Raw genomic sequence first — 25,725 nt, 5'->3', positions numbered from 1 at the left:
TTGAACAAGTATTTGTGCATTTATACCTTTTTCAGAATGGGAAACAAACAACTGGATTTTTCCACAAAAAACAATACATTTATTCAAGTGTTCTCCAGCACAAGTACATAAGGAGCCTTTTTCACTTCGTTCTGGGCAAATAACAAAAGAAAGGGGGAGAGGTGGTGTACGACTGCTACATTTGCTGTATGAGCTGACTGCTAAGGAGAAAAGGCTTGAAAGAAGTTGAAATGACACAACAGAAGTCACACATACCAACAGTGTCACTGAGATATACAGACAATCTGTTAGGAGGGCAAACATGAGACCGTTGGAGAATAACATAACGGAAAATTGAACAAAACATAAAATTAAATGAATTAAAAAAGGAAAGAACAACAAAGATGGAGGGCTGGATATATGGCATGGAATGTAGGACTTAGAAGCAATTCTGCCTGAATATTAAGCAAGAACATGTTAACAGCAAACGTTATTACAAATTTTTTGTTATTTCCCATTATGAGTACATGATTTCCCACAGATAAGCACCAACTACAGCAATGTCTATTCTAAAACAATATAAGAATCTTTCATCATTCATCACTTTTTTCAAGTACAAAGTTAAAATGCCTTTGTTAATATCTTTATATGAATGATTAAAATAATAGTGCTTTTCCAATACTACACGAAACCCCGCCCCCCAAAAAAGAACATTATCAAGACAAGTTTATTTCTTTTCCAAATAATATATTTTTCTCAATTAGATAAAATGTTTAGCACCTTAGGAAACACCTACAATCCCACTCTTAGTACTTAAAAACTGAATTTAAAAGCAAATCGAAACACACTTTTGTATGTAGGGCTGTGCAGTAAAGATGGGACTGTTAAAATCACTTAGTGAACTCGTTCTTTCATTCCCCCCGTTCAACACATATAAATATGAATTAAAAAAAGACACGCAGTCCAAGCACCCTGCTGCTCTATAGCTTATGTCAATTTACCTGTTGCCATATTGTCAATTACCCCCCTCTTTGTGATTGGAGCGCTGTTTTGATTCCATGATATATATTAGCAATGAATTATATTTGTACATCTCATAGGTCATTTAAAAAAAAGCAACAGACAATTTCTATGTACAACATGTACAAAAAAAATCTGGGCGTCGATATCATTTGGAAAATTAAAAGCTCCATTTGCTGAACATGAAAGTGTTTAAGGTATGTAAGCAGTGCAATGCCTTAAATAAGAAAAAGAAGAGCCCATATCTAACCAAATTTAGCCTCATCTAGTATATAGCTTGCATGTTATAACTAAATTATTGACATGGTCAACATCCACCAATGGCAAACATAACAATTATGTTTTCAGATCTACGCTAGGGACCAGACGTAGTTAACAACTGTGTGATGTCATCAACGACACCCCATCTTGGGAAAATGACTACTTTCCTACAAGGATATTATATAACAAACACACTCACTTACTTTGGGATTATATATACCAGTAGAACCGTGAGCACATGAGCACATGAGAACATGAGAGGGGTGCTATCTGAATTCTTCCCCTTCACCACCAGGACGACAGATGGGAGGATTTCTACTATCCTAACTCATTCTTTCACATCTATTGGCACAGCCCTACTGTACACAACAAAGTATTACCTTATATAACGGCAAGAGTTTCACATCATTTAACATAACCAAAAAAAACAACAACAACAACTCACAAGAATCAAGAGGAGAGGTTTAAAAAAATATCAAAGAAAACAAAGAAGTGTACATATACAAAAGTGCTTGATATTGTTGGTAACACAGCACAAAAAATTGCTATAAAAAGGTAGAATAACATTGTGAAGCCGCACCTTTAAAGTTTTGCACCTGACTGAGAATAGCCTGCGAGGGCCACAGCTGAAGGCTGATTCACCCGGCCGAGAAAAGGACTAATGCCAATCCTTCCTGTGGCAGCAACGCACACTAGGAGTTGTACAGTAATGATTCTGGTCTGTGTGACACTAGAAAAAATGTAGCTCACCACAGCCTTTGATTTCAAGGTATGGTTGACAAAAAACATCACCGCCCGTGTGGCCGCCATGCTGTAGGAAGCAGATCTCCAAGTTAAAAAGGCTGAGGCATTGTTGTAAAGAGCACCAGAGGATATTGTACAAAATGGCTGTAAAAAATATAAAATGAGATGTGGCAGACCTGTCGTGGGTTTTTTGTTTGTTTGTTTAGTGTCACTCGTTTTACCTGGCGACGGTACAAAACGTGACCCCATCTTGGTTCGAGTAGTAGCACCACATGAGTTGCAATGTTTTTCACTACCATGAAGCACCATATTGTCACCTAATACAGTAGTACCTTTTATTACCTTCAGTTGTGTATAGAAAAACTGTAAACAAAGAGGTATTTGCGATCTGGTGTTTTGGATTGGTTAAGACAGAGCTCCCCTGACACTTTAGAGAAAGCCTCGATCCGCTCTCGACGATAGAAATCGTGGCCACCGCGAGAAGCGGATCGATCGGCGCACCGGATTTTGCCCGATAAGCGCGAACTCAGGAAGTCGAACTGTTACCGCGGGTTAACTTAAAAGTTTCAGCTATGTTTCTGTGTAATTTATGCCTCGAATTGTTACGTCGTCTCTCAGTGCCTTGAAAAGGAGGCTGTGTCTCAAGTATACCTTGCACACATAAATCAATTCAAATAATGGATAACACTGCTAAAGTCAAACAAATAATAAAAACAATTAAATAGAATAAAAAAACAAAAGGTCAATTATTCCAAATAAAATATATTTTCTGATGTTAAACTTGCTGATAACACGCAAGAGCTGGAGGCTCCTGGGATTACATCAGTTTAGATCGATCTCATCTGCACTGGGTTTGACTTCAGACGCAGGCGTAGTACTCTTTGAGTGGAGCGAACAAGTGACGAATGACTGGGACACTCCACGACCGTCCCAGAAGCCTCTGCCTGGCCAGGCGGCTCATGTTCGACACGTCTGTGTAGTGGACAGGGAAGCCAAACACCCTAGTGTCCAATAATAAGAGAAACGGATAGTCATACATCATTTGTTAAGTTTTTTTCGATAAAACGCTCTCTTGCGTGTAAAAAAGAAATCAGTGTTTAAGGTTTATCCAAAACACAAAAACTGTTTACGTAATGGAATCTTAATATGTTAAAAAAATGTTTACATGTACAGTTCAATGAAGCAGGCCTTGAAGTATTTTGACAACATTCACAGGACATTTCCATGTCAACTTTTCTTCGGTCATACTTGGATCTGATGCTCCAACTGAGCTATTTCTGGCTCTCGGCCAATATGAGCTATATTAGGGTTTGTTAAACGCTATTTAAAGGCATTACCTCTCCATCTCAGTGCACCAAAGGATGTCCTCTTTTTCATTCATGAACACAGGGAAGTGCTGGTCTTTGCCCTGCTTTATGGAATTCGACCGAGTAGTAATGGTCCTCACTTTATCAAACTGTAAAAGGTATGATGACATTGTCATTTGAGGAACTGGTTAAAGGTTTATCAATAAATCCATCAATGGTTTGTCTTAAAATGTGGTTTACTTTAGCCATCCTGCCGTGCTCCAAGCAGTCTTGAAGGTCCAATTTATCAGTGTACATTGCGGCCAATGGTCTAAGAGGAGAAGACAGCAAACAGAGGGGTACAAATTAGAAAGTAAAGTACATCACATTATTTATATTATAAAAAGTTTTGTGTAGTCCATGTCTAACCAACCTGTTCATGCCAGGCAGGTTACCCCAAAAGTATCGTGCTCTGTGGGCAGCAGACACCTCTTTGGCATCAATCATAACTGGGTTGCACTATCAAAAAAAGAGGATAACATGTAAACCCCAAAATAAAAAAGAATACCTCCATTGACTTTTAAATATCTTCTAAGATGCATAGGGCATTACATTATTGACGTCAAGTGAGTGGTTTATTTTTTCTGGCACAGCAGATGCGTCTACCACAAGGGGGCAGCAAAATCATGGTGGTTAGGCAGCACCAGCTGCATATGAAGTGCCTCAAAATACACTTTCTATGAATTGAACTACTTTTCACTTAAGTATGAAGTTAGGGCGGGACATACTAAGTGGCCCCTCCCCTTTCGATTAGTCAAGAGACTCGCACCTCTAAAAAGCGAGAGATGTCCCTCTTGTCGCTGACGCCCATGGCCACCACATTCTCAAAAAGCCAGAAGAACGGCCTGTTGTCTCCCTCCTTAGGTCGAGCCTCATGTAACAGCCGGTAAAACTCAAAGAAGAGCCGTCCTGTGCCCTCTTAAAGAGTGTTAGGCAAACAACAACAACATTACAGACAGAAAGAGAGATCTCAACATGAGCTAAGCTGTGATGTTTTAGTACCACTGAGTGAAAAATACTTAGAAACAGTGATACGTACAGTCAGATACGACTGTAAAAGCTAAATCACAGCTATATATAACCCTACCATAGAGACCTTTCCTTGCTGGATTCACGATGGAGAGGTCGTTGCATGGGCTTCCACCTATGACCAGATCAAAAGGACCCCACTCTTGTATCTGTAGATTATATGAAAGAAAAACAAATAAAGTTGCTAAACTGTTTAGTCAAATAAAAGGACATCATTGCCGTCCAATGAAAAATATGTATCTTCAGTTTAGGCAATTTTAACAGTTTTACAGTTTTATCGAGTACAAAATGTCATTTTTTTCACATCTAGATTGAATAAATTTAGATTGTTGTTATTGAACCTAGCCATGCACAGTTTTTATGGGTTCCCATAACTCTGTTGGTAGGTTATGAATTGATTTTCTGATATAATCTGAGTTTTGACCCTTTAACATATTTCTAGTCATTCAGAATTAACATTTTACATGCACACAAAGAGCATCTAACTCAATATTGAGAGATTCACAACCATAATGTTCCCTATAATACCTGGTTTACTATAACAAAGGTGTAATAAATCAAGTTATGAAATCATGGACAAGAAGACAACAGAGGTTAAAATGTGAACATAAAAAATGTTGTAAAATGGATTCAAACCCAGATAAGTAATAGAGCTCAAAACCTTAGTCTGCACGCCCGCTGTAAATAAATGTGTGAATGTACATCAAGTGTGAGCGAAGTGAAGGACACTTGTGTGTACTCACGTGTTTATGGGTGACGTTCCGCACGTCACCTACGTACATAATGCGTCCCTGGTGCCGAACGATGCCCACGGTGATGGAGTCCTCGCACACTTCTGAGGCCACGTAGCGCTCCACTTGGATCCCCAGCTCCCTTAGCACCAGAAGCCCTAAAACAATCATCATAAATATCATAAAGACTAAATGAACAAGTTGTGTAAAAATGCATACTTTTAAAATGTATTTTATTTTCAAGTTTTGTTCAAGTTACAAAGTAACACCCGATAATCAGGTTGTAAGTGCAAACACGGGTTAAAACTGCAACTCTTGCGGTTAAATCTCACAGTACTATCAAGCATTACAGCGGTATCATCGGGTAACGCTTAAGTGCACTTTAAAAGCAGGGACGGGTGTAATGTGATCAGCACTATTTTCTGCTGAGACCACAAAAGAGACGGGGAACGTTCTTCACTAACCTGTTGCGATCCCATCAAAAAGTGACAGGACACGAATGGGTTTTCTTTTCTCCGCCAAAACCGGAGGGTAGAGCCTCGGTGGTTCCTGTAAGATTAGAACAGGGGCCAATGAAGAGGGACAGAAAGAGAGAGAGAGCGAAAGTGATAGAGAGACCTTCAAAACACACAGCTTTTGTAATAAAAGCCCACCTGTCTGTACATGTAACAAAGAACGCCTTTACGTTAAAGCAGTCCAGTAACAAGGGATTATTGTTGAGCATCTGTACAGTGACACCGTATCGCTGGCCAGTTTCATTAACTTTCTTCTTGTGTCTGTGGTCTTTGTTAGACGTCTTTGCGTTCAATAACATTAACAATAACAAACACTCGCTAAACTGTTTTGTAATGCGTACTGAGAATGAAGCGTGTAAGATAAAACTGAATCTTAAGATTTGTATACTGAAGCACAAAAGGCCGAAAAACTATTTTGCTGCTCTTTCACATTGGCTGCTTGCCAAGATGATCTTTATTCACACGATCTGGAAAGTTAAAGGTTTAGGAGATGTAGCATTACATAATAAAACTGAAACCATTAACTTTTAAACCGTAAAACAGCACCACCAAACACAGTTTTGACGGCAACAGCTGCTCAAACAGTGCAATAGTCACGATCATTAAATTTGGATAAGAAATCTAAATACATATTTCTCTGTAATAACAAAGAGTGGTTCTAAAGTAAGGCAAACAAGATTAAAGAGCTATTACCATGCATTATTAATTCAAGACACAATATTTTGATGCAACATCCCTACTGTGTAGAAACAATAAGCAGAAAACAATGCATCCCTACAGAGCATTGTTTTTTTCGCACACTGTAGAAAACTTTTGCTCCAATGAGATGAAAGCTTTGGGATCGTGTGTTTCACAGTACTGCCAAGTAGGGTCGCACAAAAAAACAAGGGTCACATGGTGTACTGATGCTACGGTACCATCGCAATGCTAAAGCTTCCGTATACCTGCGATGTTTTTTAAAACGGTAGTATCGTAGTACTGTAAGTAATGTTGCATATGCGCATTGATGTTTGAGCCCTTACATCTGTCTTTTTGCGCAGTTTCTCTCCTTTATGAATCCGTGTTTTGAACGACACGGACGAGTTAATAATTCAGTCACTTGTTTTGTTTCCTGAATAAATAAATAGTTTTGAACGAATTGGTTGAATGATTAATTGACCGCCACCTACTGGCCGTTTTAGTTTAATATTTAAAGTAAGCCTAACACTTCCCTTTATAAACATTATTGTAAAAAAATGTACGCGCACATTTAAATTAGTTACCACGTGGAAAATGTTCTAGTGTACTTTGGTATAGACGGTTTTATCGGACGCCCTTGCTGGCCCGAAGTTAACTTTCAGTTTCAGTCAGTGTTTGGTTATAATATAAAAAATATATTTTATATTTAATTTGTATGAAGATTAATTCATATTAATATTTGATTGTTTATTCATTGTATGAAATTAAATTAAAAGTACTCAGCAGTTATTGATTCTTTGCTGAGGTCTACCGGAAGTTACGTTTGGGCCACATTACGTTTGTTTATGTTGTTATTGCTGAAACGGTCAATTTACTACGGTAAACTTGACTTTAATTCCTAGACACTCGTGTTTTTGAGTCTTACCATAGTAAATATTAAAGTATACTACAGTATTCGCTTTAATTTATTCAATTGACCCTTCGCAAAGCCCGCCCCCTTTTGGTATCCTAAAATATGTTTATGGCACGATGACAAGCCTATCACCTAATCCAACATGTGTTAATATTTATTACATGGCACTCTGGGATACTTGCTCCTGATTGGTCAGTCACAACATTTAGGTCTGTTCTCCTCGGATAAAAAACGAAAAAAAGGCATTTTGGGAGTACACAGCGATTCTTCAATAAACAAAGTCACTTACAAAGTCCTGATCGTGATTGTTGGCGAAGAAGTGCTGCAGTCTGCAGGGCCAGTCGGTCCGGCGCTCCAGCAGGCCATACTGAGGCTTCGGCCCGCACATGTAGCAGTTCCACGGGTCCTCTTTTATAGCTGCCTGTGACGCGCCGGGCCCCACCAAAAGATCTACACATTCCACACAGAAACACCTGCAGAAACACAAGAAAACATCAGCTTATAATATAACACAGACAACGCTAATGCACAATGACCTTCAACCAATGTCGTACCTGCAACAGTTATTGTTTCCACACATCAGCACTTCCCTGCCTCCGCAGCAGATTGTACAATAAGACTGGTAGCCGTCGTCGTCATATTGATACGCACATTCGAGGAAGCAGTTCTGCAAAAATGCAGACGCTGAAATATTAGCTAGCCTGTATCGATGTGTAGTAATGGGCACACGTAGCTCATAAATTACAAACGTTGGGCATCACAGAACTGCTCAGGAATATACTGTATGAATACTAAGACGTTTAATCTACGCATTAATCCTTGACTGATTCTACACAGTATCGCAAAAGCAAACCAAATGTGTCACTTTGGCAAGAAACCATCTGCCAATAGCATAAATTGAAATGATACAAATATTACAAGCAGGCAAACAAAGCGGCCCTAAAGGAAGAAGGAAACAGGAGTTTCCTGGCTTTTACCTTACAGCTTTGGCACATTCCTCCTATGAAGAGCGGGTGCTCCAGGGAAACATTAAGGCTGCCACACGAAATGCAAATGTCTAATAGAGAGAGAGAGAAAGAGATTACACGAGGCTAACATTGACATGTTGATACGATATCACAGATACGTGTGACACATACCTTCAATGTTTCGACATTTTTGACGAACTTCGTAAACAAGTCTCTCTGAAAAAAGGCAATGGAGTAAACGTGGTTAAAAAACTAGCAGTATTTCTGCCACATGGCACATTTTGAGCATTAAATTAGATCTCTTTAAATGGTTTGTGGAACGTCAGCTGTCTTAACTTATGACATAATTCTGTCAGCAAGATGTTTTTCATTAGAAACACAGCTGTATTCACTTGAAATGAACATTACTCACTGAAATAATTTAGAAAACTGCAGCACGGCTACGACTAGAGCGTATCAATATACAGGGCTGAATACTCACAATCCACTTGTGATGACTTGGTTGGCAGTATAACATTAAGCAACATAATAAATGTTTCAGTGATTTTAATGGTTTTGCCTATTAATTTCACAATCACTTCTTGTATTGCAACATGCAAGTACATTATGGGAGCGTGGAACGCTAAAAATAAATGTAAAGTAGAAAATAAAAGCTGCCCACCAACTCTCTCTGATAACTGAAGAAAAATGTAATCTAGACAAATGAACTACTGAACTAACAGATGGTCTTGGCCTACCATCAAAAACGAAAAGTCTGGTGCTCTAGTTTCCTTCTGTTTGATTGGTTAATATAGCTCCCTGCTGATTTAACAGCTCATTTCATTACAACTACTGTTAGGTTTTCTCACCCCAAAACATGGAAACTATCTGTGAAATCTCGGCATTTATCATCATAATACATTTAAATGGTCACTCACAGAGAAATCTTAAAAAATGTGATTAGAACACTAAACATTTTGACTTTTTTTATGAGAAAATATTTGGTTTTAATAGAATGTGGTTCATTCCAGATGTTGTGGGGTGTTTTAGAAGGTGGGAAAACTTTTTTAAAACACAATTTTAACATTCTTACAAATGCACAGATTTTTTCTATAACAATGTCTACTTGTGAAAATGACAAATTCCGTCATTTTTACCAAATATTTAATATTATTAAAATGTTTGTGTTTGATAGTGTGTTGTGATAGACACGCCATTTTAAGCATTATTGGAAAACAATGATAAACTTGTTTGTCTGGCTTATTTTACAGCTAGCATTTTAAATAAAACAAAAATATTAATAAATATACAATAAAGACGACAGCACATGGACAGCTGTACCAACGTTTGTGTAAAATGCTTATTAATAATTGTAAATAAATCATAGTAAAATACATAAATAATACTATATAAGAGGTGTAAGATTATTTGTAAAAATTCAAGGTTCTTGAAGTAAACATTTTTAGTATCCTTATAATTTTATTAAAGTCTACATACCAAACGATTGAAATAAAAGTATTAAAAACATGAGCCTACGCAATATCTCTTTAAATCTGTAGGATTAGACGATAGCTCTGTGATAGGTGCAGACACACCCTCCTGTGTTTACTCTGCAGCTGAGTGGAGGAGAGCGATAACCCCGATTTAGCCCATGTGGGTGTGTGTTTACGACTGAAAACTCTATGAACTCACTGACCCCGTTCATTGAGATTTTTGGCTCACCTCGAGTCCTCTCGTCGACGATGTCTTTGACCTTAGGTTTTTCTGTGGCTGTGCTTTTGCGGAGCTTTTTCGCTGGTGGGGGCGTGTAAGCCGCAGCCTCTGGCTCCACCCACATCTCTGGGTACACTTCCTTATATGGATTCCGTTCCTCTGAAAAAGAAAATGTGCGTACAGCTATTCGTAAATGGATTAAATGCGATGTCTATGTATACATCTAAAAGAGAATAATGTGTTTTTGTCCAATTTATTCTTTCAGGTTTAAATGTATTTCATTGTACAGTCAATTGAATTGAATTGAATTGAATTATGCAATCTCTAAACAAGCATCTCGAACATAAAGTAAACCACTATACTGACATAAACCACTGAACTCGCAAGAGGTGTTAGAGCTTGGGTAAGCCTTAAAGAAAAAGTTTGCAAAGAATTAAACCGGCATGACTTTCTATGATGGGATATAAAAAAATGAATGTTTTGAAAAATAACCTTGCCAATGTATTCTTTATAATAAAACATCGACTAGGCTGGTCAAGGTCAAAAATGATAAAAAAAGAAGTACTTGTGGTTCAAATGACCTTTGTGCTTTATTTCAAGTCTTTAATAATTAATAATCTACCTTTCTTCAGACAACTTGGATAGGGTGACCAGATTTCTCAGAGTGAAATACGGGATGAAAAAGCACGCTCACCTCGACCCCACTGCACACACAAATGTATCTACACAGGTGCAGATTTGGAATAGGTCTACTATTTATTTCCATAGGTTGACGGTCTAATACATTGCATTAACTGTATTTGACCGTTTCAAAAGCGTTAGACACCCATGAGAGAGAGAGAAAGGGTTATAAAGGGTTACAGGGTAGTGCATTAAACATGGTCCTGGAGTATTCATGGAAAATTCATGTTTTTTTTTTTTTTGAGGCTGACCTTCTACAGGCGGGTGCACCCACAGGATCTGCGCTTATGTCTACCAAATGGGCATTGGATGATGTCTACAGTGAAACATCATGATGGACTATGACATCACCCTGCGGCGTTATAAAGTGAGGAGCATCTAGGCACAAGCTGCCTTAAATAAGGACTATATTGCTTTTTTGTCCTTTTGGAGCTTGGCACCACAGATTCACTTCATTAAAAAGAGTTGCCAGTATAATCCGCAAAGAAGCTCTTCCGTGTTCAACGTAGTCAAAAAAGTAAAAAAAGGTTTTAAACATCCTGAGCATAAACCCTGAGATTTTCTTTAATAATGCGGGCAGACGTGTATGCTTAAAGTCTTACCTTCAGGTGGCTCGAGGCCTTTAGGGCCTGTGGGTTGAAATCCTGTCATGGCCCATTCAATCATCTGTTTGTTTTGCATGTCTACTGATTTAGAAGTGTCAGTGTCGTCACTCTCCTGACATGTGAGAAATGTTTTGCCCGCTCTAGTGCTGGCTGCCTGTTAAGCACCAAAGATTTTTCTTTAGACAGAGTTTTGCACAATGAGAAGCACTAAACTAGAAGCATGTTAAACCTTTATGGATCAGTACCTGTAGCACCTCAAAGATGGCTTTCTTGTACATGGGTTGCTTATTGTAGGTTGGCTGGTGAAATGCGTTGTGGAAGGAACTCAAAGACAACAGTTTCTCAACACAGACCTAACAAACAGGTAAAGACATTTCTGTTAAAATGAACTTGATGTCCATCTTGAATAAATACATTACATACAAAAAAACATACCACTGAAAACTTGCCATCACCAAACCACATGACCCATCGAGTGCCTTCAGCAGCCCGGCTCCGTCCGGTCATCAACCAGGACACAATCCGGCCGGGCCACCAGGAGAATCCACGTAACTTTCCCCACACTAGCTCCCCAATGCCAAAATCTCGGCCATCCTGCATCACGCAGCATTAAGATGGAGTCAATTGCATTGCAGCCCAATGTTATAAATCTTCATAAAAATGTTTCTCCCATTGACTTCCATTATATACACACACAACCACTATTTTATATAATGTCTTCTTCATGTTTCACAGAAGAAAACGTCACATTTACGTTTAAACAAAATAACGATGAATATATAAGGACAACATTTTTATTTTTGAGTGAACACCCATCTGATCATAAACGACCCGCCCTGAAGTTCTTATGACCTGAAAGCCTCCCGTACCTCGTACTCTGATTCTCTGGTCTTAGGTGAAGTCTTGTTTCCATCTCCTATAGGCACAGGTTCCGGGGTGGTAGCGACGGTCGGAGATGCTGGATCCGTGGGCTGCTGCTGGAATGGTGGAGGTAGCTCATGGGGAGGAGGAGGTTGGGCTTTGAGGTTGGTCTGAGGCTGTGGCGGTTGCAGCTGTGTTGCCGGCGCTGGTGGAGGAAAGAGGAGCGGGACGGTAATTATGGAGCTTTCTTTCTGGAGCTCCCTCTCTACCTCGCCACGGTCCTCCATTGAGTTGATCACAGACACCAGTTTCGCCTTCTCTGCCTGCAACGTGGGGAACAACGAGACAGAAAGAAGCAAAAGTAAAGCGCACAGACCTTCCTGAGAACAGCACAGGTGGGGCTCTTGATTAATGGTGACTGCCAGGTTTGTTTATAGTACTTTAATACCACGTGCCAACGTAAACACCCCCCATCCGCATGATAAAGTGCAACCCCCGCCCCTATGACTTCAAGCCCCGCCCCTTTGAGAGTGATGAATGGCGTGAAAACAGTCGCCTTTTCATTTAGGCGAAAGCTGTCTCTAGCGACGGACTTTACCCCGCGGCCAAGACGGATGCAGGGAGCGTAAGGCGAGTTCACCGAGTTTGTCCAACCTGACTCTAAGCTATTAGGTCAAAAACAGAGGACACGAGCCAAGCCATGACTTAAGCAGCTCACAGCAAATCCTCAACAGCTGCACCTCGCTCGCTCGCCCTTTCTTTCTCACTCGCACGTGAATCTCTTTCACAGCTGTACTTTCTCTGCTGCTGAGCTCCAACTCAGGCTCCGATTTCACTCACACGCACGTGAACCTGGCAGCGTCGCACGCGTGTCTGCGTAGAGAAAGCGAACGGCTGGATGTGTCCTCAGAAACTTCTTTCTGTTGCTGTCTCCCTCTTTCTGTTCCGATGGCTATACGTTTCCACGAGCCCGCAGGGGGAGAGCGGGACTTTGGGGCCGAGAGCCCACAAGTGTGTGAAGTCCCAAAACTTGACACCACAAACATTTTTAAACACAAATCTTAACATTTCGAGTGAAAAGTTTGTGAATTTTCTTGCATAAATTGGTGAGCAAAACTTGAATTACAAAATTTGCTGTCCTAGCTTTGCTTTAAAGTGATCATCCATTAATGAAAATTCTGTCATCATTTACTCACTTGTCATTTCAAACCTGTATGAATTTCTTTTTTCTGCGTGACACAAAAGAATACTATCGACGGTTTTGTGTCCGACAATAGATGTAAATGAGTACCGTTGTTCGGTTAACAACCTTCTTCAAAATATCTTCTTTTGTGTCATACAGGTTTGAAATGACAAGTGAGTAAATGACGACAGAATTGACATTTTCAGCCTGAACTCAAGCTCCTTTGGTTTGTACAAAGCAATAAACTTAGGTCACAAATTTGCTTATTTATTCAGTGACCAATTAGGTTAAAATGAGACTGAATCCTACATTTTGGAGCGCACTGTGTGTGTGTGTGTGTGTGTGTGTGTGTGTGTGTGAATAGAGTTTACAGTATGGTGGTACAGAATAGAAACATGTGGCCCCAAATCAAGGGGCTTTACTGTAGTTTATAAATATCTGAATAGCTTCTCTGGGTTTGACCACGGTTGAATATAGAGAAAGTGTTCGAGTGTTTTAAGTATATGTCTGTAAATATACAGAATGTCTGTGCAAGAATCGGGAGGTATGACAGTATATATCTGTAAATGTATCACAAAGTGATTTTACTACAGTGTACAGGATTTCTAGTTTGCATGCATGAAGTAATTCAATGCAATAAAGTGTATTTTATTTGATAAGTAATTTATTCATTGGATTATTGAATCCTGGGCATTATCTCCTGGGTTTTAAATATGTAAAGATTTGTAAGATATCACTCAAACATATTTGTGTTTCAAGCCGAGCAGATAAATTCAACTACATCCAAATATCATTTAGATCTCACGCTCTTATCGATGTAAAATATAAGCTTGTGCTTCCCGTGTCTGATTTTATCTGACATGCTTACGGCCCTGTCAAACATACACAACTTACATTCCACACAAAGAGCCGTACTGGCCGTATGGGAATGTAGAAATGTGAAAGCAGTCTGCTTTTGGTTTTAAACTCTAAACGCTTCTATAACTTCTGGAAAATAAGAGACACGCCAACAGTGTTGGAATGGTTAATAATGAAGGCAGCATATTGTGTATTATATTCTACAGTGACAGGGAGTACAAATGTTGGCTTTCTCCTTAAGAGAACCGTTGACCCTCATGTTGATCCTCATGTTGTTCCAAACCCTTGCGACTTTCTTCCATGAGGAGAAAAGATTTGATGAATGTACTGGTCATTCTTTATCATGCAATGACAGCGAATGGAGACTGTGGCTTTCAAGCTTTGAGTATGACCCATATGGAAGCATTTAGCGAGACACAAGACTAAATTTAAGCTGTTATAAGTAGGAAATATCAACATCTGTGTTATTTGAAGGTAATATCTGCTTATTAAATATCTGATACATGCACAAGTTTTACAAGCTGGAACATGAAATTTATTGAAAACTTTCATTGCAAAAGTACAATAGTGTGATACGATTCATTTATGAATTATAGGTTGCTGCTTCTCTTACGGAGTACAGGTGTGGCAGTCGATTCGAATTTAAGATTTTCATTTAAATGACTTAAAACCTGCATACGAGACACGTGGCCACGTCTATGATACTCCTAGGGTGGTTTTGTGTGATTTGTAAGGTATGGGAGTTCCAGTCCCCATACACTGCAATTGCATGGAGTACATTATTCAAACGTTCTTCTTTTAGGTTTCACCGAAAAGAAAAGTCATCAAAAAAGAAGTCATACGGGTTCGGAAAACATAAGGATGAGTGAATAATGGCGAAAATGTCATTTTTTGGTGAACTAGTTTAGGAGAGAGGGTGATTTGTGTAAGAAAGTCAAAATCAATAGAAAACTGACACAAATGGGGGAGGTGAGGAAAGTGAAACGGCTATAAGTGTAGGTTTGCTTCTGGCTCTCTTTCCAGCTGTAAATGCCCCTCTTCGGGGGCCTCAGTCCAGCTCTTGAAATGAGAGGAAAGGGGGAGGGTTTGAAAGTACAGTACTTTACAGTCTTTATCGGTCACTACTACGGCACACGGCCCGACTCAGGAATAACAACATATATGAGCAACAGGTCATCCACAAGAGATAGCTTAAAATAACCAATGTTGTTATTAGTCGTAAGAGCACTGTATGTTTACAGCCTTACAAAACCCAACGAACAACAGATAATGTAACCTGGCGTCACTATGGCTTTGTCTAATGCTGAAAAGAAGTATAAGCTCCAACCCTCAAAGGCCAAAGTTCTCATGCTGATGGCATAGTTTTTGTATAGCTGTTCAACAGAGAAATTATGAAATATAAGTTACAGAAGGAAGGTTGTAAACAAAGGTAACACAAATGTAAAGAGTTTCTGATACTACACACCGGAATTGCTGCTCACTAGCATACAACAAGTTTAAGGTTTCTTTGAGTCAACACATTCACCTTTCTTTATACGGTTTCATCTTAACAACAGCGACTTTCATGACCCCAACTGAACTTCCGGTACACATTCCCAAACAATAGAGTGCCTGTACATTATTTCTGATAACAACCGAGAAGAACTGAGAGGCTAAACTTGTCTCTCCAACATTCTGAATTTAGCATCTGATACTAAGCTCAACCGCCAGATGTCAATGTACCATACGGTTTGTTTAAATGCAACCGAACTACAAGACCCATTTAGCAAAAATAACTTATGAGTGTGAGCAACGGGAGATAGTTAGAAAGCAGCGCATCCTGCGTTTTCCACGACGTTTAGAAGTAAATGGCCCCTACTTTTCCAAAAAGCGGTGGGGTCATGTCCCACCCGTCCCACCCACAAGAAAGGAAATTTACTAAATATCTTCAGGGAACATGATCTTTTCTTAATACCCTAATGTTTTTTGGCATAAAAGAAAAATGAATAATTTTGACCCATACGTATAACCGTGCTACAAATGATGTGTGGTATTACAGAAACACAAAGCTTTATATATTGAAAGAAAACATCTACAGCCTTAAGCTCTTCTCTAAAGTTCAATGATCATGAGCTGGTTTCAGGTATGTGCTGGTTTAAGTGGGTCCTGAGCTGGTTTCAGGACCAGCTCAAACCAGCACATGACCGGCTAAGGACAAGCACATGACCAGCTTAAACCAGCACGAACCAGCTACCCTGCTTCAAAACCTACCTAACCAGCATGCTGTTTTTTTCAACAGGGCTCTTTCACAAGAAAACACCTTTGGCAAATTCCTTATCCCGACCATGAGGATGTACATTACAGTAAGTATCAGTCAATTCCAACCACTTAATGCACAAGCTGTATAAAAGTCTTCAATGCGTGTTTGTTCATCTGAATGTGTGCTGTTCGTAAACGATATATTTGTAAGTGTATAAACCAGACTGCTGAATAAAACTGAAGCAGAATCCCTGTGCATTTAAACCCTTACAAAAATGAAACCACAGTTTAACATGCCAATCGTAGTGATTCCATAGTAACCACAAATTTCCCGTCTCGCTACAGGAACCGTAATTTACTATTCGTAGTAAAACTACACTCAAACTACACAGTAAGCAATCCACTTAAAGCAAATATGGATTTACACTTTTACTATAATAAAATCCTTTTTTGGTCATTTTCATAAGGAAACCAATATAAACTGCCTCCAAGCAAATAAATAACACATCTTCCCCTAACTTTAAGCAATGTGAGGAAACAATTAGGATTAATTCAGTTCAAATGCCATTCCTATTTCTTTCATCACTATGTGACAATCGCATTTTTTTATGTGACTTTGCAAGAAAAGCCTGTCTGCTTTGTATAAAGATTACAGGACGCATTTATTTGCGACTGCACTGGGTCCATTAAATGGCTCCAGTAATTAGAAACAAGACTGCAGAGCCTCGGAGCAGGAATGCTAAATGAGTGCATTGATGTTGAAGCTTTTCGAAACCTTCCATCTTTATCATCTTTAATCTGTTATTTCGCTCAACACTGTGGATTCGTGGAGTCGAAAGCTAAGCTGTTGTTACTAAAAACAGTAAAAGTCTGCCTGCATGCGTCTGCAGCCTTGACTCAGTTAGAGTGAACCATGGCAGCGCGCTAATCACACGCGGTCCTCGGGTTCACTCGGTTCATTCATATTTGCATATCCTTAAAAAGACACGCACCGCATTTCCGTTTCAACACAAGCGACAACTGCTGCTAGTTTTATGCGCGTACGTTGCATACTCAAATCTGACATACTGAGAAAAGCAAATGTTCTGCTTTTACCTTCAAAACTACTGTAAAGCAGTTCCTTTGAAGTAAAGTGTTACTTCCTGCAAGCCTGAATGCAAAAAGAACCCCAAAAGTGCACGTTCAGATAACAGTACTCTTAAAAACGACCTTTAAACTTTCAATCGTAAACAAAGCCAAAGTTCGACCGAATGCACACAAAACATTCTGCAGAGGTAATAAAACAGAAAATACATTCAGTTCTATTTAATCCCAATGTCATGACATAAGAGCCTATAAAGATTCTTTTCAAGCAAACCATTTCGTCGTGCACTCCAGAATATGTTTTGAGCCCGGTCCGGCGCACTGGTTTTAAAGAGACAGGTTTCCTTTAAGGCAGATGGTCCGTAACAAGTCTCCTTGAAATACCTTAAGTCAGCATATTCCTCCTCCAGCAACTCTACTCAGACATGCACACCGTCCCCTGCGCTATCAACAACAAACAAGCCAGCCAACCTACCCATACACGCCTGCACTCTGCACTTTAAATCCAATGTGTGAGACGCTTTTTTCCTGACCCACTCTTGGCTTGGTGAAGCTCGCTTAAAAAAAAAAGTAAAAGGAAGAAAAAAAAGAGAAAGCATGAACATTTCTTTGTCTGGGAATTCAGGGTCAGGTGGTTCCCAACAGGAATTCTGGTTGGCTAGAGAGGACTTGCAGAATGTTGGCTAGCGGCCAGGAGGCTGTCTTGCGAGTGGCGTTGGAAATTTGCTGTAAACCTCATCTTCACCCGTATATCCATAGAACGGAGTTCATTACCACTGCAGAGAGCGCCGAGAGAGAGGGGAGGAGAGATGGGTGCTGAATGGGGGTGGGAATCTACTGTAGCTGTGAGTACTTGTTTAAAAAAATGAAAGAGCCATGATCTCCCTCACGCATTGAAAGTGAAAGCTGGCAGGGTTCAATTTCTCTTCCAGCACCCCTTTCCACTCCTTTAACACTAACAAAGCTGTGCAGATCGTATGCGACCCGGGCCCTGAAGCCACAGGAAGGAAATAGCAAGGCCCCCTTATGCAGTTTCCTGCTGCATTGTCGCGTTCAACCCCGAGAGATTCGAGAAAACATGACTGTACAAACCTTTGAGAAGAAAATGACATGTTACAATCTGCGCTCCTCCACAATGTGCCTATTCAGAGGAAAAAATTCCCAGGCTTAAGACGGAGAATTCCAGCTCTCTGGGTTAAGAATGCGTAACGCCTATTACTCTGGAATTTTACGACGCTCGCTCACGAGACAACTGTGTGTCCTGCTAATTTGGCCATATTTCTGGGATTGCTGACACTTTTATGGATTCTCCTCAAACGCGGTGTGGAGAGGGGAAGAGAAAAGAAGTCCGTGGGGGCAGGGGGGTTGCTGTCGAACGCTCTGCCCCCTTGGGTTACCATAGAAACAGAACATTATGTAACAGAGAGGTTCTCACCGTACGCAACGTTACGTTACAAAAATCGTCAGCCAGGTTTACTGGCATAATATTTTGACTAAATACATCATCTAAATGCTTGTTCTTAAACACAGAAAGCATTGTTTAGGTGTGATGATTTTGCCATCTGTAAAAGACTGATTTTCTCAACAGTGTGAACACAGGATGTTAACAAGAAATTTAAATATACGCATATCTACCTCAGAGAGTCATTCCTCCAAATACTTAACTACAGTAGGCCTTGTATTATGTACGCTTATAGCCCTTTTACTCAAAAACCCCTGTAATTGGACTGTCACTCAACCAATGGGGCGTGAAACCTGTTGCCTTAATTTCTGCATCACATCAGAACAATATTCACCCGCACGTAACCTATGCAAAGCAAAACATATACAAGAGACAACTACACATCTGGAGAAATCAAAACAAAATGAAAACATTTTAAATGCTCGTATATTCCATGGCACTTCTTGTAAAGAGTAGGGGTGTAACCCCGCTGCCCGGGCCAGATTCCCTCCACTGGCCTTTGTCCATCATGGCCTCCAAATAATCCCCTTTCCACTGTATTGGCTCTCTCTCTCCTCTCCACCTATAGCTGGTGTGTGGTGAGTGCTCTACAGGTTGTTGAAGAGAGACCCCCCTCTTATGTTTGTAAAGCAGCAATACAAAATAAATCTCTGTATCATTCCATCATTCATTAATTCATTTATTCAGCCTCTATTGAATTTCCATCTTTCATCTCATTGACCTTATATACCATTCTCCACAAATCAATGAAGTGCATAAAGACTTAAATTGTGTCCTAAACAGGCACACCATGACCATCCTGCAGCATCAATTCATTTTTTTTGTCAATAGTATGGATCCTAAGAAGCTATCAGTCTGAACATATGTGACCCTGGACCACAAAACCAGTCAAATCATTTATACATTATATGAAAGCTGAATAAAGGGGCTTTCCATTATTAAGTTCTCTTTCGTGATTGAATGAAACACAAGACTATGTCTCACATTTTGTCTAGTATCTTCACGAGAACAGTCTTGAACAATTTAAATAAAGTTAAATAATATTCTTAAATGAATGCAAAGAGTAGTGAAAATAGGAAGCTGATGCGTTCAGACCGCCACCATCGAGAGCGTCTAAAATCGCTCTGACGCTGAAGAAAGATTCATGGAGGATAAGACCAAAGTTTAAAAGGCTGTGTTTTCTTGAAATTCTCTCAGATTTTTCCAATTGGTTGCCGCCGAACCGCGTCATAGCTCAATACCAAAAAGTTGACCTGATTTCAACTCTCCTCGACGACCTCAACGGCCAAGACGCGCCGCTGCCGGCTCACATGGAAAATGAATGACTTCAGGCCACTTTGACCCTTTCGACAGCGGCGGTGTGAACACACAGTTAGACCTGCTTAGAGCAGCAGCTTTCTACATTCATTTGGAGAATTAAAATGTGAATTATTAGAATGTGAAAGTATATTTGACAACATAAAAGCTGTGTGTGATTAGTTGGTACGTTTTTAAAATCGATTGACAGGACTAAAATAAACACGTTAAACTAAATAAACGTGTATAATTTCACTATACTTGTTTGATTAATCGCAGTTAATCGCACGAAAGGGTCGGATTAATCGCGATCAAAATGGTTTCATCTTTTGACAGGCCTAATACAATGTTTTGTGGCTATTCCTACAAATATACCTGAGCTACTTAAGACTGGTTTTGAGGTACAGGGTCACATATATTATATTTAAAGGCATACTCCACCCCAAAATTCATTTAACCCCGTAATTTCTTCAACGTCATGCCTCCATGGGGTTAATATGCTTCTGACATATCAACTACAGCTTTGAGGAAACCAATGGATTTACAATCCAAGCAGCAGCTAGCAAGACGGCTCATGAAATAAATGGTACCTTCATGAGATATCAAATGACTCATCAAATACACTTGGAGTGTAATCGGCAAGCTTTCCGCCTGGCAAATTGTTCCTGCTTTATTACAAATGCTGACAGGCTCCCTACCACTCTTCCTCTGGGACAGTGGCGAGCAGTGGTACTCACCTCCAACTTCCACTTTGCCAGCAACTCCTCTCTGGTCCTCTTGTTAATGTAATAGGGGTCGCCGGCCTGGAAGGTTACTCTGGGCATGGGTCTTTGACGGAGGCTGACTTTCCTGCCCACTCCCCCTCGGAGCCTCCCTCGAGCTCCCTGTTTAAGGGGACAAAACCAAATAAATGTAAAAGGAAATGATTAAGGACTTTTCTCTCACTAACTTTGCTTAACTGTCTTGGCGATGCTAAATGGAGAAAGGAAGGAGGCCGATTCTCGCCGGATGATTTTGGAGCGTTTGAGAATGGGCTGGTGGGGGATGACAAGGATCTCTTGACTCTCAAACTACGGCACTCATTGGTGCTGAGAGGATTAGAACGGATGGATAAACCTTGGAGGTTCTCATTTGGCCGAAGCCGGTGGAGAATAGGTACCATCCTTTAAAGCAGAGGACCAAGTGTATTTGATTCTGGGTCTTGTCACCATTAGGGTACCATTTTTTTCACATGAAGTGGCTTATGGAAAAACTGGTTATAGGCCGGGTAATTTTCTTTGGAGATGTTGAGCAATTTAAGTAAATACACGGTTGTTGAAGTTCCACAGACATATTACACAAATACTGTACACACACACACACACACACGTATCAAGAACACAACAGGAAGACAGTTTTACCTCATTTTTCGCAGAGTCTCCACCCTCGTCCTCTTTGTGCTCCACGTCTAGAGAAAAACAGCCACAAGAACAACCATTTACCTGATGTTTTTCTCAGTCCAGATTTGTTGCAATGAAAAATGAATGAATTTGATTTTACAATTATTCTGCATAGCAGAGGAAACATGTTGCTGAAATAGCTTTGGGCAAAAACAAAACATTATCATTATATATTTAAATAATTGAGAAAGCGAGAACTAGATAGAGCGTTATAGCTAGAGGGCATGTGAGAGAGTAAAGTGTTTGTCAAATGAAAAGTCTAAGAATATTAATTCAGTATTAATGCTAGCTGCTATTTAAAAGTCTTTATAGGCTTTTTACAGTAATATTTCCAATGAAAAATGCTTCTGTGAAACAGCATGACTGTTTTGTTGTTTATGGCACTAAAATACTACCTTTAAAATGCCTCTGAGATCTAAAATGAATAAAAGATCCTCCCGTCGAGCATCACATGATGCCAAAGTCGTAGTGTTGAACGCAGCTAAACTATGATTGGCTGGATCGAATGAAAAACATATCTGATTAGTTAAATACGACGCCATTAACAATGATTTACACCCTGTCAGAAGTCTCTAAACATGTGCACACAGATCCAGCGTGATCTATAAATGTCTGACGATTTGCAAAGGCAGATTCAACATTCAATATGTAAATGTAAACTCTTTGAATTTTTGTTTTGTGTTTACTTAAAAAACATTTATTTTACATAAATTAGGACTTACAAAAAAATCATATTTTGTTTATATATTTATTCACAGAGTATTTGGGTTTCAAAACATGAATTTCTGTTCCCAGTGTTCGTACATCCTCATAATAAAATGTATTTCAAATGATGATGTTCTCTGTGTAATACATAATAAATACAAAATAAACCCTCATTTCTCTATCTAAAGAGCTCATGTTTGCTCCTATAAATGCAGTTTATTAATAAATAATATTTGCAATATTCTCATGTACAGTATTACAACAATACTCTGCAGTGCATACAATGTTAAGCACTCCTCATTATTTAATGTCCACAACAATTAGAAAGCATAACATAAGAAAGACAGTCCAACACTAACTACACACCATGTCTAATAATGGTAGTATCTTCTATATGTCTATTGAACGGTTAAAAAGAAACAAAGCTGGTTGGGTGTCTGGTATTCGTAGCTTGCACATTCTTTAATGTTAATAATCAACATGGGAACTTTGTTTCCCCACAGTGACCTGTTGAATTTACTCTGTGACCTGTGATCAAAAGCAGAACTACTTGAGATGAAACCCTGTGGAGCATATGCTAAACTGATTCACTTGAACGAGTTAAACAACACTGACTAATAGCATAATGCATGTTATATATGTAATAACTCAGTTCATTTATATAGCGCTTTTTACAATGTCGCATTGTTTCAAAGCAGATGGAAATATGAAGTGTATACACAAGTGTAACAAACATCCTTTTGGATTTTAAGTCTATTATAGTTCAAATACATTATACTGTATAACAACTAATCTTCGTGTTTGGAAGTAACTTTTTTTGGCAGTTAAGTAACATAAACGGATACTTTTCATTTTCCAACAATGCTATTGCAATTACTGTTTTATTGTTATTTATATTGTGTATTATAATAACTGTTTTTACACAATTAATTTTAAACCTTTAAACTATTTAACATAGACACACACAATCAAAGTGTTTCACATAGTGACATTACAATGGCATCCAGCATTTATTCTAGTATTGCATTAAATATAAGTAATAAAATTACAATAAATATTTATTTTTAAGAAATTGAGTAATCGTACAAAACTGTTTTAAATTTTACATTAGGCCTTGCAGGCTTTGACTCTCTATCTGTATACAGTAATATTTTAAAGTCATGTGCTTTCTATTTGAATAGCAATTAACCAATAAACAATCTTTTTGTATACAAAACAACAGTCAAGAGTCATTAGTACTTGGATGAGTGCAATAAGGCGTGTAAAACTGTGTTTGTCTTGTATTACAGTAATATCATTACTGTACAGCCAGAATAATCACATTACAATCAAAGTAACTGATGGGTTTTGAGGAATGACTTCCCCACGGGTTGCGACAAGCTATTTCTCTTAACTAATTCAATGCAGTTAATTTCCCAAACGTTGCAAAGCACCGCAATAAATCCTAGCATAATTCCTGAAAAGTTATGACGACTTCCCCACACTTTGTACCCTTATGTCTGCACATACAAAAGGATGTAGTTCATTCCCAAAGAGCTTTGTTTTGGCTGGGTTCGGCAGGGTAGGCCGAGGTGAGCCAGAGGCTACGATTACCAGTGACTTGAAACTCTTATCAGGGCTATCATGATGATTTATGATTCACGAGGGCTAAAGCTCACTAACTAGGGTCTGAGGAAGACAATATTTAACAGATCTTTCTAAAACACAGCCATCAGTCCCCTACCACATCAATAATGCCGCCCCTCAAAACCCTTATTGCAAAAATGAGCGAACAGATTCAATTATTCACCCATCTGATACAAAGATTTATTTCAAAGAGCATCCCAAATCTCTCTCGTTCCTTTTTAAATCACATTTGTTGTGTGAAGGTGCACACTTGCATGACATTCAGATCAAAAGCTATATATTCAGAATCAGAACTACAATAGACTCCAACTTTCCCCCATCAACGAGATTCTGCTTACAGAGTTTGAAAAAGGTTACATAATAGACATAATTTAATAAGCAGATATTCGATTGAATCATTTTCGTAAAAGAGCAATTTCAAAACTTTACCTAGTGCTAGTGTGGGATCCTAAAGGGTCATATAACAAACAAATCTAATTTCCTTACATTTCATATAAAAGGGGTTTAATGTTAAAATGATATAAACTGCTGAAAACTTCACATAAAGGAGTTCTCCAAATCCAGTATATTAACCAAGAAATCCTCAAGCCAGCTTGATATAAATTTAAATCAAGAGTACAATGCGTTAAAACTAAAAGATAGAGACACAAAGTCATCTTATCTGTGTTCAGTAATATTCTTTATTCCAAATCAATAATAGAAGAATATACGCTACTATTTATACTTCTCTAGCTTTCCTGGATCACAGCATTAAAACGTTTTTTTTAAGTCACTGATCGTTCAATGACGATTTTCAATGTGGTTGTGTCAACCTGTAATGTAGACTTTGTAAGAGGGAGGTTTTTGAAGGCAGTTCTTATGTTGCATGCTAAGCTACTCAAAATGTTAAAGACCCACTGAAGTAACTTAAAATCTTCTTTGTTCAGTGCATTTGTGTAATTTCTTGTGCTATGTTCTGATTAGCCAATAGTGAGGGCGAACACTCGATTATGTAGATTCTTTAGTGCTTTGGATTGGTAAAATAGCTGAAATGCAGGATGATGTCATGAAAATTGTTGACCCATTTTGGTGGAAGTGAGACACTTCAGTTTTGAATGCTTATATCTTGAAAATTGGAATTTTGTAAATGTTTTAGACCGCCCTAGTTTACAGATATCCTTAAGGCTAACATATTTATACTAATAGCCAAAATACATACATTTTGATTTAATGAGAAATTTTATTCTTTGAAATAAGAAGGCTACATTTGCATTGTGTGCTTCCACAAACAGTGAAGGATTTTGCCCACAGTTACTGATCTAGAGTCAGCTTACTGGTAAATGAATGTTGGATACGAGGTGTAATAATATACCAGACCAACCAGAAAGGGCAACATTATCCTGAAGCAACAAGCAGAATTCCCTAGCGATATTTATATTCATATACGCACACATCATGCCAGTGGCCAGGTAACCGGCTTTACTTTCTCCATCCTCACAAACGCTACGCCTGTGGGTATAACCATATTTATGATGGGTCTCCATACTGACCCGAAGCAATCGCAAGTACATAGCACCCATTTTAATAACCACTAGCCTCAGGAAGAGAGCTGTTTGAAGTCTATCAAAGCTCCATCACCAACCACATCACAACACTTGAGAGACCAGGGAGGGCGAATCTGAGAGCTTGTTTTCTTCACAAGAGCTTGCAAAAGCCTGCCAGCGAAGTGTCGCGCGCACACCCAGCCAAAACAAAAGTGCTTCACCCACGAGCCCTCTTCACATTTACAGCATGTGCAAATCTTTATATCGCTTCCTCTCTCGCTCAACGGGA

At 39.1% G+C, this 25,725-nt stretch overlaps 1 protein-coding gene across 3 annotated transcripts in view; it reads right to left on the bottom strand.

The window, feature by feature from the left end:
• Nucleotides 1-61: 61 nt before the first annotated feature.
• dnmt3ab (DNA (cytosine-5-)-methyltransferase 3 alpha b) overlaps nt 62-25,725 on the bottom strand; it is a 38,460-nt gene continuing 12,796 nt past the window's right edge. The window contains exons 5-23 of one of the 3 annotated variants that reach the window (XM_079459132.1): nt 21,544-21,590; nt 20,881-21,027; nt 12,032-12,346; nt 11,598-11,756; nt 11,408-11,515; nt 11,160-11,316; nt 9,886-10,035; nt 8,356-8,400; nt 8,194-8,273; nt 7,771-7,883; nt 7,506-7,689; nt 5,575-5,659; nt 5,123-5,268; nt 4,438-4,528; nt 4,120-4,268; nt 3,724-3,809; nt 3,552-3,621; nt 3,342-3,460; nt 62-3,005 (exon numbers count right to left, since the gene is read on the bottom strand). In XM_079459132.1, coding sequence (XP_079315258.1) covers nt 2,864-3,005; nt 3,342-3,460; nt 3,552-3,621; nt 3,724-3,809; nt 4,120-4,268; nt 4,438-4,528; nt 5,123-5,268; nt 5,575-5,659; nt 7,506-7,689; nt 7,771-7,883; nt 8,194-8,273; nt 8,356-8,400; nt 9,886-10,035; nt 11,160-11,316; nt 11,408-11,515; nt 11,598-11,756; nt 12,032-12,346; nt 20,881-21,027; nt 21,544-21,590 — 2,393 coding nt within the window. In that variant the 3' untranslated portion in view covers nt 62-2,863. Of the gene's footprint in view, nt 3,006-3,341; nt 3,461-3,551; nt 3,622-3,723; nt 3,810-4,119; nt 4,269-4,437; nt 4,529-5,122; nt 5,269-5,574; nt 5,660-7,505; nt 7,690-7,770; nt 7,884-8,193; nt 8,274-8,355; nt 8,401-9,885; nt 10,036-11,159; nt 11,317-11,407; nt 11,516-11,597; nt 11,757-12,031; nt 12,347-17,860; nt 17,913-20,880; nt 21,028-21,543; nt 21,591-25,725 lie in introns of those variants that run through there. The other 2 variants (XM_079459133.1, XM_079459134.1) reach the window with 2 other exon arrangements.

This window comes from Barbatula barbatula, assembly GCF_947034865.1.
Source record: "Barbatula barbatula genome assembly, chromosome: 6".
NCBI classification, from domain to species: Eukaryota; Metazoa; Chordata; class Actinopteri; order Cypriniformes; family Nemacheilidae; genus Barbatula; species Barbatula barbatula.
This window is presented reverse-complemented; position numbering and strand designations above follow the sequence as displayed.